The sequence below is a fragment of the Panicum virgatum genome, chromosome 1N (assembly GCF_016808335.1).
Source record: "Panicum virgatum strain AP13 chromosome 1N, P.virgatum_v5, whole genome shotgun sequence".
Taxonomy (NCBI): domain Eukaryota; kingdom Viridiplantae; phylum Streptophyta; class Magnoliopsida; order Poales; family Poaceae; genus Panicum; species Panicum virgatum.
The window spans coordinates 496,289-509,035 of NC_053145.1; the positions used below are offsets into that span (position 1 = coordinate 496,289).

Below are 12,747 nucleotides of genomic sequence, written 5' to 3' on the forward strand. Positions count from 1 at the left end.
AATCTTATAAGACTTTTGCTTTCTCTCCTTGATTAAATGATATGGTAGTGCTCCTGCCCTAGTTTTCAAAAAAAAAGTTCAGGTGGGGAGAGACGATTTTGCGTCGGTCGTTGTGGTGCTCTTCAACGGTGGGGGCGGGCCTGGCCGCCTGGGCCGCGCCGCGCGTGGTGTAGGTCCTCGTGGGCCGTGCACAGCAAGCCCGAGTCCCGTGGGGGTCCCCCCATTCCCTCGCGGCTCTCTCTCGTTTCCGCTGCTGTCGTGGGCTTGGAGGATCCCGCAGATCCACGTGTCGCCTGCTGGATGGATCATCCGTACGATTGGTTTCGTCACACCGTACTCCCGTGGGTCCTGTGGCTGGATTGAACAAGTGGATTGGCTGCTGCCATGCCAAGGGCTGTCCGATCCTGTTTCGAGAGATGGAGCCAAGCCTAAAGTGCTCAAAGTGCTGTTAGAGTAGTATCTAAAATTTAAAAACTGTATAATTTTAGCCTCTTATAACAAATTATTAGGAGTAAAAGATAATTTTTTAAAAAACAATCCCGACATTTTTTTTCCACGGGACGAATGACCAACGATGCTGAACTTGATGCGTTGAAAACAGATTAAGAGGAAGATGCCCCTGGTACAGTACTACCTCAAGATGGTCTCAAGTGTCGCTTCCATTCTATTCTTAGAGCAAGTTTAATAACAAAGCCAAATGCTTAGTTATTAGCAAAATTTAAGAACCAATAATGAATAAGAAATATTTTTTATTATACATTTTATATTCTCTTTGCTAGTCTTCCTCACATCTATTTAATGTATGGTCCATCATCTGCATATGCCTCCGTACTCAGCTTGACGATTGCATGAGAGCCAAGCTCTTCTCTCTCCTCCACGTCGCCATCTACTTGGCTATAAACCAATTATTATAGTTGCTCTTGTAAAGGTCTAATATTCGAAAGGGCTGGCCTGTAGCCTGGTGGTTACAAGAGCTTGGGTTCGACTTCCTATGAGAACGAATTTTTCAGGATTTAACGGCGTTGTGCTTTCAGTGGTAGGCGATGTTCTCATCGACAGCGAGACGCCTGTGGTAATTTAGGATTTGCCGGCTCAGTCTTCGAAGATACTCATAAAGGTGGGGTTTGCGTACATGTGTTCATAAGAGGTGAGTGTGCGTGAGTTATGAGTATCTGAGTTACAAATAATGAAACTCTCCATTTCTCTCTCATCATAATAATCTTACCATGCATGTCTGAAAAAATTGATGATGTGGTATATAATTTAATGCTATGTCTTATTCGCTCTGTTAAGCTGGCTTGTCAGCCAGCCAACCAGCCAACAGTATTTTTCTCTCACATCAAATCAGCATCGGCCACCAGCCAACAATATTTTTTTCACTACACATCAGCACAAGCTATTAGCAACATCCAGCCGAACACAGCGAGACCGACGGTCATGGTTGGCTGTCCCTGGGAATAATTGTGTACCCCCGTGTTACCATTTGTGGCTCATCCGACCCTTTCCTTTCTATAAGCAATAAAAACTTCCTTCTTTTCCCGGTTTTCCTCCCCCGAGCCCTCTCCTCTCCACCAAAACAATCGGATCGTTCCCGAACAAAATCCCCAACTGCTAGCTGCTACCTCTCGATTGGCCGCTTCGTCGTCCTCCAACGTAGACTAGTACGGCAGATCCGTGATGGCGGCCACTGCGGCGGCGCCCGACCAGCGGCAGATCGTGCCGTCGGACGCGAGCAGGATGAGGAAGCAGGGCCGCCGCGGCCGCCGCGAGATGCGCCGGATCGAGGACAGCACGAGCCGCCAGGTCACCTTCTCCAAGCGCCGGAAGGGCCTCCTCAAGAAGGCGCACGAGCTCTCCGTGCTGTGCGAAGCCGAGGTCGCCCTCATCGTCTTCTCACCGCGCGGCCGCCTCTACCAGTTCGCCTCCGCCACCGAGTACGTCGCTCCGATCCTGCCCTAGCCCTAGCAGCAGGCCGGCCGGCCGGCCGGCCATCTCTCGCTCCCTCGTCTTGTTGATTCTTTGCATTGCTCGCTCCATTCAAAGCACCCGTTCCGTACGTCCGCTTCCCGGCCGGCCGGCCCCCCTACATATATTATTAATATAATTTTGGTTGATTCCGAGATTAATCGACCCCCACCGCTACCTATATATATACATTATATACAGATATATAGATGCGTTATCATCATGGATTTCTTTTCGTTTCAAGTATGTATGTGTGTGTATGTTAGCTAGTAGATCCACCACAGCTAATACATATTAATTACTATTTCTTGAACTTGAGATTACTATTACACCCTACCATTGATCTAACACGTACCCCCTCCATCCGCAAATGTAGGGCATTCTGGGATTCAAAATTTATCCACAAATATAATGCATCCTAGGTTGACAGTGGACCTAACCATCTTTATTGTGCATCGTTTTCGGGTCTTCACATATTTAGTTACCCAAATAGAGTTCCGATGCTTTATAATTAGGGGTAGGAGAGTCTTTTTCTACACAGTCATAATCTGTCCTAAAAATTTCAGAACGCTTTATATTTTGGGACGGAGGGACTATACACAGACTGGCAATGAAATAATTGAACGAAGATGCTAACTTATTTGGACAATGAAACAAGCTAATAGATATATAGCTTCAAAATATATAGCTAGTCGTACGTAGTTTTGTCTGCATTTCCCTCTATCATTTTGTATCATTAATTAATTGCCAGCGGTAGATCAGCTACATGGCTTTGACTTGCGCCTGCAAATGCTAAATGATTTTAATCGGATTATTTAACCTCCATCCCTTTAATTAGCTAGTGACATCCTTTTGAGGATGGTTTTAATTTAGTGTCAATGTATGTATATATAGCAGTCAACCACTGAAGGTTAGCACTGCTATGTATATGCACGACGATTTTCTACTACTCAAATTACAACTTTATTAGACCAGAATGAAGGCTAAAATCATTTATATATAGATGGTGGCATTTAAATAGATTAATCTGATTTAAATGCATGGCTATTGAGTTGTAGACGACAAGCGGTACGGTGGTACATGAAGCTAGCATTTTTCGTATCGATCCAACCATTGAGAATATACATAATAACACTTAAAATTCTCAGCTTGCAGAATACAATTGATCGCTATCTCAACCACACAAAAGGCACACCTACAAATGAGAGAGTTGATGAACCAGGCGTAGAGGTATACCCAGCTCATTCATTTCCCCTCCCTTCTCTCTCACTATCAGAAACATCTGGTTTGCTGTGTGCTCCTGTATTTGCCATGTGCAATTTCTCGACCACACGGCAAAGAAGCTGAATTTCGCAGTGTCTAAATGATTCTCACGTCACCATCTCATTTCCCTCCGTCGTTTAGTTGCATCAAATCAATTTTTTTTACATGCAATTCACAAATACCCCAAAAACGCAAATATAAATAAGCTAGAACGATCACTGAACAAGAAGCAAAGGATGCACAGCATGCATGTTGAATATCATGCCATTGCAATCTTCATGTATATAGTTATATATGTTTTCCTGAATACATACACATACATAATTCTCAGCCACCTGATGAATTTTATGTGTTCGTGATGTTTGTATATATGGGCACAGAAGTGGAAATATGAGGCTACAACCTTGGGACAGAAGATTGACGCGATTGAGGCGTCCAAGAGGTGGTCACAGGACTCACAGCTGACTTATCTCTTGCCTTTGTTACTATATATATAAATAAATGAGAAGGATGATCAAATAGATCTTGTGAAGCTGATGTTAGGAAATAAATAGGCATTATTATTCATCGTATGTATGCAGGAAGCTTCTTGGGGAGAGCCTTGGATCTTGTTCAATTAAGGAGCTACAAGAGCTGGAGTTGCAGCTGGAGAACAGCCTAAGCAGCATCAGGCAAAGGAAGGCAAGGAAAGCAAAATCATTTTGCTAGCTATTATTCCTTCTGTACTTAGTACTGCATATTGTAGAATCTAAGTTGCTGATACATACAGTCACTGATCTTTATTCAAACTTGCTTTATCTATGGATTCTGAGCAGCAAAAGAAGCTGATGAATCAGATTTTGGAGTTGAGGGACAAGGTGCGTATGTATGGTACTGAGCATGTGCATGATCAACCCACTAGTACACAAATGGTTTTTAGTCGTTCACATTAGTCTCGGTTGCTGTTGAGCTCGGATTAATGAAGGCTTTAGTTCCAAATCCAATAGTTAGGGACGGCGGGGAGCTTTAGTCTTGATTAGAGCCACCAACCGGGACTAAATTCATCCTTTAGTCCCGATTGGTGGCTCCAACCGGGATTAAAAGTTGTAAACATTTAATCTCGTGTGGTAACATTAACCAGGACTAAAGGAGACTAAAGGATGACCCTTTAGTTCTGTTTGGAGAAGGGTCATTCACGGGTTAGTTTAAAAGGAAGGCATCCCATTTTAAAGTCACATATGTTGTGTAGGTGGGTGGTAAAGAAGCTATTTGCGAGGCAAGAGATCTAGAGTTCGATTATGTAATAGTGACTAAAGAGGGACTAAAAGGGTTGGGAACCAGAGCTGCTAGCCGATTTTGTACTAGTGACCACACCGAATAATGCCTTAAATTAAAGGAAACTAATAAGATATTTCTGTATACAGGAGCAGAAACTCGCAAAGGAGAACGCGATGCTCCGTGATCAGGTATTCATCAGCATATAACAGTAATGAAACAATCAAGGTTTATTCATCGATCCTTAGCATCATCTGCAGACTGTTGAAGTAGTAGGTGCTTTAGTGAAAAAACAAATAAGTTAATTATTTAATCTGTCTATGTGGCAACCTAATTAAAGTAGGTAGCTAGCCTGAAACTTGCATTGTGGAGTCTAAGTGGTGGTACTCCGTGGTAGGTCATTAACTGGCCGGTTCATATTTTCGTAAACGTGTGCTTGTACCAATGCAACAGTGTAAGGCCTTACCTCTGCTAGAGCTCAATGATAAGGGCCATATGGAAGCTGCTACTGCTGCTGCCGGCGAAGAAAAAGAAGCGGATGATGGGCGCATGGAGGACGTGGAGACGGAGTTGGCCATCGGAATCGGAAGGGGACGCAGCATCATGGATCGCCTGACTAGCAAGCCAGACTGCTAGCTCTGGATCATGTGTGTGTGTGTGTATATATATATATATATATATATATATATATATATATATGTATATATATATATATATATATATATATATATATATATATATGTATATATATGTATATATATATATATATGTATATATATATGATCTGGTTCGATCAAGATATATATACATAAGTGTTCATAAAAAAATGAATAGCATGTGATTCATCATGTTGAAGGCATGTTAAATATCATTGACGGCAAGTTAAATATCGTTGAAGAAGATGCATGTTAAGGGAGCAAAGTGTTTAATGTAGGCATGCGATGTGGTCATATATTCTTTCACTCCGTGTACAAGGCGTGCTGTGATGGTGCGAGGTATTGGTTGTTTGGGTTCCTATTGAGATTCGGATTGATTTGTTCGGGTTCCGATTGACGGACTGTGGAATATAATTGTTAGCTTTAGAAATAGTAGAAATAGAAACAAGATACCTCTTATTATTAGAATTTTTTTGCAAGGCATCTTATTGGAGTACTTAAATAGTAATTATAACTACGGTGATGGTGTTGGGAAATTAGAACAAGTCGGTCTTCTCCTTAATTTGGGCGTGATCCTCAATTTTCATTTTATGCCAAAGAAACCTTGCTAGCGATCTGTGTTAAAGATCTTGAGGAAAAAAACGAGCAAAATAGCCTATAACTGAAATATTATACATGCCCAAAATCCACAAGGTTGGGTGCGTGAGCGTGACCTCGTCCGTCAGCAAGAAGCTAGCCAGAGGGATCAATGTGACACTTCGTCTTTGATCGCCAAGCTGACATAGCTTCACATTGCCGGTGATGCCCGACGTAGGGTCCGCAGCCTCCTCCTATATCCACCAAATTGCCATACGCCAGCTACAGTGGCGTCTAGTGCCTCCATGATCACTGGCAGGCAACAATATTCTTCCTTTTCCATAAAATTCCAGCGCAGCGAGCAGCCCTATAACGACTCATGCCGACCTGCCTGATATCTCTCTACGACAACCTCTTAGCTTTTTGTGATAATTTGGTGCCAATTTTTTTCTCAAATCCTGCGACCTGTTTTTATTGTCTTCTTACGCATTGATCAATTGTTCATGTCGTGTTCGGGTTCTTGGACCAAAACTGGGAGTCGAAGTTTTTCTACTACTAAGCGGGTACGGTGCACTCAGGACCCGACGCCTATCTGGAAATTGATCGGGCCAGAAATCATACAAATCTAAATAGGTCCACGTGTAATTAACTTGAAACGGACCAAATAAAAAATCAAATGGAAACCTTATGCCCTTTAGAAATAGGTAAAGACTAGGCAATATTAGTTGCGTGTAGTTGACTGTACATTAATTTGTAGGGATGTATATAATTGAGTCACGAACGGAGGGATAGTCCGATTCGCATATGTGGTGAACTAAGGTCCACCTAACAATAACACAAGGTAGTCCAACCAAAAAATTAGGTGAAAACTTTAGCTGATTTAGAAATATGTACATATAGATATTTTTAACAAATAGTACTTTCGGTATGCTAAAATGCGGCCTCAAGGGGAACAAAATAAATAAAAAAAATGTATGTAGTTTATACATGCTCAATTACGTGTTGTTTCATTAATCAAAATACTTCCAAGAAATCATCGGCTGAAGATTTAGGACTATGAAATTTTAAAAGGAACCTTTGAGTAATAAGGAAGCAATGTAGACAAATACGTGTAATCTATAGGAAATGCTCAATTGTAGGCTAAATAGGTAAAGATAGAAAAATATGTCCGTGTGCAATACGGACAAAGTTGATATAAGTATTAGATACGTATACGTTAATCTATAGGGGTCTACGTGATTGAGTTGTGGACGGAGGGCTTATTCTAAATCGCTACGAAGTTATTATAATATGCTTTTAACTTTTAACAAAAGTGTTTTCTGGAACTGCATGAGAAAATATCATTCAAACATATTGAAGTGAGATCTTGTTTTGAATTTTTTATTGGGGCAACACAATGGTGCAACCGGTTTTTAATTTTGATGCTCAGTTGTAAAATTACATCTTTTTAAAATTCGAGATTGATTTTGCATGTGCTGATTTTGGTGCAGTTGAGCTCTGTTTGAGAGGAAAGTGGAGCAGTAGCAGTAGCAGCTCTCGCCAAATTGGGAAAGAACATGTTGCGGTATTGTCACGGTATCTTGCAGACTGGGCCAAGCGAAGGATGAGTGGGCTGGACTACTAATTCTGTATCGGCCCATGGAAGTCTATGAGGGGTGCAGTGTATACAAATACAGAATGGAGAAGCAACAAGAGAGTTGTCGATTGACCAGAAGCAGAACCGGGCAACCGGCGGCGGCGAGCTCACGCTCGAGGCGAGCTCCTGCTCGAGGCTAGCTTAGGCTAGATTTCCTATCCCTACCCTTCTTCCTCCTCCAATCTGTTACCCGCTTGTATCTATGACCTGCTAGAAGCATCCGGAACCTAAATTCGCCTTCCTGTACTTCCATTTTCTGTATAAAGCAAGTGGGTTCGTGACAGGTATGTTTGGACTTTCCTAAAAGAGGCCGTAGCAAAAAGCTAAATTATGGCCGACTATAATTTAGCTAAGTCCCAATTTATGATGATATCTTCCTACAACAGGACTATATTTTCCATGTAGGCTCTCGATCAATTTTTTTGGAAATTACAAGACTATTGAGATTGAGATGGTTAGGGGTTAGTTTGATAAAAAAGAAAAAGAAAAACACCAAAAAAAAGGACGTTATAGGTGTTGGGCCCAAATTAAGGCCCAGGCTGGTGTGGATGGAGGCCAGAAACAAAGGCCCACATGGCATACGCGGGCACCTACTACCGCGTGCACGATGGTTGGCCATCCCATCCATCCACCACGCACACAACGCACCCCGGACGGGGCGCGCCTATCCATCACTTCAGGTGATGATTTCGGCAACTATCATCTAAAGTGCATGCAATTAATTAATCCTTAGTGAGATGGTGTGTTAGGCCATATCTTAATATGTTAGCGTATTTTTCCATGGGTTAACTTTTCTGCTAAATGTTTCCTCGCAAGAGAATATGCGCATCAATGCATTAGTAGGTAAATGCTGACATCATCTACATGCATGCAAATCCAAATCTACAAAAACCTATAACTAAATCGAGCATCCAAATCAGATTTGGATTGCACCATTATTTTTTTTATGAAAAAATCTTCAAAACAAGAGTACACGTGTCTATGTTTGCACAAATATTAATTTTTTTAATATTAAATACTTAATTTCGGAATCTGTGAACAAATATTGTGAGAATACGAACAAATAATTATTTTCTCGAACAAAAAATTAAACATAACAAATAAATAATAATGTACAACAAACAAAACTATTACACATCGTGAATATTTAATTATATAGAATAAATAATAAAAAATAAATATCACAAACAAATAGTCAACATTACGGAACAATTTACTCTACAAAACGAACAAGTAATTTAACATCACGAACAAATAATTACACGTTAAAAATAAAAAATATGCATGATAAATAAATTATTACATGTTGACAATTTCATCTACAAACTAAGAGAAAACAAATTATTCTTACATAATAAATAAAAGAATATAGAATGGAACGAACAAAAAAAGAAAATAAAATAAAAGGTATAAATAAATAAATAAATAAATAAATAAGGAAGGATATGCTTCGCATGTTTTTGCATGTTGTATGTGCAGCTATGCTCATCTGCATGCACGATCTGCACGGTAAAAAGCTAACAACATGCTATCGCATTACTCGAATACAGAAGATTTCCGTTGCTTTTCTTGCCAAGTGCTGTGATTGGAATGCTTCTGTATTCTTGGCTATGGTGCTACTCTCTCTGATTGGTTATGTTTGAGTATGTTGTAGGAGCAAGCATATTTAGATTGTGAGACGATGCTGGTGTTAAGCTTGTTTTGTCCTCGTATATATTACCCCGTCTTTTTTATCACAAAGAAGAGTACTTTACGCGCGCCTTGGCACGCCCTTGCTGTTATCTTAGTAATATAATAATATTATCATTTGCTCTACAAAGTCATATCTCTATACATAAGAGGTGAAACAACTTCCGAGATAACATGGGTAGTAAATAACCATCCATTATTGCATCTCCTTAAATGTGTAAGATAGATCACGGTCAAGGGCTGAGAATCAACCACAAAAAAACTAAAGGGATCAAATGAACACTTATATTCTATAGTCTGAAATACCACTGAGATTTGTTACTAATTACAATTAATACCGCAAACAAACAATTGCAGAAGCTGCTGCTTGTGACTACTATATTACAATAACAAATGGAAAAGCTTGGAATGACTTAAATGTTAATACAAACTGAAGCCATTATCAAGCCTTCTCTTCAATGCCACGGATGCAAACACCTAACAGAAGCATAGAAGGACATTACCTAATCCAACCTGTGTTGAATATTTTCAATATGCAACTATATATTCCTACCAACAAAGTATCTGTGAAATAACTGCTTTTATTTACCTCAAATTGAGGTATGTACGAATTTCCTCCCATGAGCCCCTTGTCATTCCATTGTTAGGACCATCTGATGAAGCTTCAGGTATTACAAAAAAGGGACCAAGCTGTATCCACTAAAGAAATTTCAGTTAGACATTCTAGATGTTATTAGTGCAAAATTTGTCACCTTAAACTGAGGTTCAGTATGTCATATAAATTAATTTATTGAAGCAACTAAACCTTGCAAATCCACATGCTACTATAACGTTTATAGGATACTACAATCGATTAAGATGGAATGCTTATGAAGATTCCTAATCTGAACCAACATTGACATGTTTTTTAACTGGTATTAAGTTCATTATTGTTCTACACTATTACTATTGAACTTTGTTGGAGTAATAGCAGCTAGAGGATGAGCTGCTATAGACAACAATCAGAAAGAGAATTTACCTTCCTGGCTGTTTGGTGAAGATCCACCTATCTTGTAGTATAGTATCGTTGAAAGAGCATTGTTGGAACAGGTTTCATAAACATCACTTATGAAAAGACATTATCCCCACAGTTGCAATTTGAACAGTTCGCAAATGAAAAGAAAAGAAGTGAATCATTCAAACTATGATCATAAATGGCCTAAAAAAATTCTGATCATAAGTCAGGTAATATTTGCTAACCTCTGTAATTGGCACATAGAAAAGGTTGATTATTATATTCGGTAATGGAACAAAAATACAACTATTACCATTTTAAATAGACATATAACTATCTGACCTTTTAGAAAGGATAACATTGTATTCTGTCACAAAGCAGTTGATAAATTCCAGTATAGTAATGACAGAAAAAGATCGCAATATGATATTGACATGATCACCAGAAAGACAGAAATTGTGACAAACCACAATTCATTTATGCGTAAAAATATTATGTATAAGATAAGCTTGCTATATGCCTGTAAGAACTAACCCGTTTAGCCATAAGCAAAACATGTTGCTTTCGTTCTCTGAAATATAATTGGAATTACGGGCTTGACTGCATCATGGTACATCTGTTCATCCCATAAGGTAGTCAATAAAAATTAAATGATGATTGTTGAGAAATGTACACTATGCACAAAAATGGAGAAACCTCAAATGTTAATAAGAAAATTGGTACTATGGACTTAAACCCTGTTTGGACTTAATTAGGGACAGCAACTTGGGCCGACAAGAGAAAGAGCAATACCTCATCATTCGAAACATGTTCATCCAGAACAGCATCGATACGAAATTAAAAAAAAGAAATGGCTGAAGGAAGGCTGACTGAAATTCGAGGTAACCTTTTGCTGAGAGGCAACCTGAAAGATGTTCCTTATGTGAGAGTAAGACTTAAGTTCGGTCAAATCTATTTTCAATGATACCCATGACATTATGTGTTTCTGTTTGGTACTCAGTACACCCAAAGGTCGTTACTTCTCCAATGACCATATAAGACATCCCCCATGAAATAAAACCTGCATTGAAAGAAATGGCTGAAATATCTTTTCTCAAACATGGTAATTGTACAGTCATGTAGCAGGCAGTATGGAGAAAACATTTTGATCTAACTATTTTAAGGGATACTTAAATTTTGGATAAAAAGGTTTCTACGAATACTGCAAAAAACATTGAGTAAGCACGACATGTATAACTGAAGCACATGTATAAGATTTAACTCAATGTAACAGCTGGTTCGCATAATCAAGCAATCATAAGCAGGTAATCCACCGTTCTAAAAAGGGAGAAAAGACGGACAGGTAGTACCTCGGGGTAGGGGGCATTCATTCTGGAAATGGAAAATGATTTCTGGTGTGCGCTGATCTGTGGCATACACCTAGTTACACGATAGAAAGGCCATGACCAGAAGTGAAAATGATAATACAACTGAACCAGCATGCTACAATGGACGGTACAACTGAAAATGCAAAGATTAATTTCTGAAACCTGGTCATCATAATTTCTAAAAGCTGGTCGAGAATAATCACAAGAGATTATACACTCAAAAGGCCATGGTGGACGGGGGAAGGACGGTAGGAGGGAGAGGAGGTGTTGTGGCCTCCATGGATGCTGTTCCGCTCGCCTGTGAAGTTGCCGGAGGGCCCGTCCGCGTCGGCCCAGAGCACCTCGCCGGAGGTGCCACCGAGGTCGGGACGTCGGGCTAGGCGACACCCCCGTGCCGAGCAAGCCCAAGGCCCTGGCGCCGCTACCCCGCCGCCGAGGATGCTGTAAGTGCCACTGCCGCGGGTCGCACAGGTGCTTGCGGTTGTGGATCCACGAGCGTGGCTGCAGCCCGGCGGCCGTCCATCAATCCATCGGGGAGCGGACGGGCGGTGACCAGCGGCAGCGATCAACCAGAGGGGGAGGAGTCGCAGGTGTAAAGGGCCTCATGGGCAGACCAATCATGCGGGCTTGGTTGCAGCGGCGGCGGCGGCCGCGCTGCAGAGCGGGATGTGATGCAGAATTGCAGATCGAGAGGGACGTGTGGCCAAGGGAGAGCAGTTGCAGCAATTTGATAAGCATTTACTCAATTTTAAATTTCTCTTAGTTTCCATCATAGTGTTATCATATTGTATTTACTTAATTATAAAAAATAGATACTTTCAGGGCCGATCGATTATCAGAACAACTTCGATCATATTTGTTAGTGTTAAATTTGAATAAAATATTTTAAATATAAGTATGTAGGTGAATGGTCCCACCAAAAAATGTTTACCTTTATTCACAAAATAACAAACATGACTAGTTTGAGTGATGTAAACATTCGTGCCCATATATCGTTCAACTCATACTTCTCCTAAGTTTTATTTTGGAAATTTAAATAGTAATCACACTCATCAACTATTTTTTTGAAGAAAAAAAAATAAAATGCTGCATAGGACTTGTGGCTATGTGTTTTACGAGTAGGACTATTGGCACACCAATACCTCAACATTAATTTAGTAATCCTTTGGAAACATCAATTTAAATAATAACCTATTTTTAAAATACAACAATTGATAAAGATTTCCAAATTTTAGTAATAAAGGCACTAACATATCAGTGATCGATTCACAACTCATCATATAGTTAAGTGTCTGTTTTTACTCAGTTGTGTAATCACTGTTCATCCGTGCTAGTGAAATTGGAGCC

At 40.1% G+C, this 12,747-nt stretch overlaps 1 protein-coding gene and 1 long non-coding RNA gene across 6 annotated transcripts; one reads left to right on the forward strand and one right to left on the reverse strand.

Moving 5' to 3' along the window:
- Positions 1–1,513: 1,513 nt before the first annotated feature.
- On the forward strand, positions 1,514–5,444 carry LOC120654361 (MADS-box protein SOC1-like). 2 transcript variants are annotated; one of them, XM_039931880.1, is made up of 8 exons: positions 1,514–1,934; positions 3,114–3,195; positions 3,609–3,670; positions 3,810–3,909; positions 4,044–4,085; positions 4,632–4,673; positions 4,936–5,143; positions 5,256–5,444. In XM_039931880.1, the coding sequence occupies exons 1-7, from the start codon at positions 1,678–1,680 to the stop codon at positions 5,116–5,118; spliced, it is 768 nt and encodes a 255-aa protein (XP_039787814.1). In that variant the 5' UTR covers positions 1,514–1,677; the 3' UTR covers positions 5,119–5,143; positions 5,256–5,444. The 2 variants fall into 2 exon arrangements, with proteins under 2 accessions (XP_039787814.1, XP_039787813.1); XM_039931879.1 differs by having other exon boundaries at positions 4,936–5,139; positions 5,242–5,444.
- Positions 5,445–9,296: 3,852 nt separating this feature from the next.
- On the reverse strand, positions 9,297–12,106 carry LOC120654362. Of its 4 annotated transcripts, none has more exons than XR_005667048.1 (5): positions 11,563–12,106; positions 11,383–11,452; positions 10,058–11,093; positions 9,629–9,738; positions 9,297–9,516 (listed from the first exon to the last, which is right to left on the reverse strand). It is a non-coding gene; the product is annotated as an uncharacterized LOC120654362 (long non-coding RNA). The 4 variants fall into 4 exon arrangements; XR_005667049.1 differs by having other exon boundaries at positions 10,058–10,649; positions 10,826–11,093; positions 11,383–12,105; XR_005667047.1 differs by having other exon boundaries at positions 9,629–9,729; positions 11,383–12,106.
- Positions 12,107–12,747: the final 641 nt, after the last annotated feature.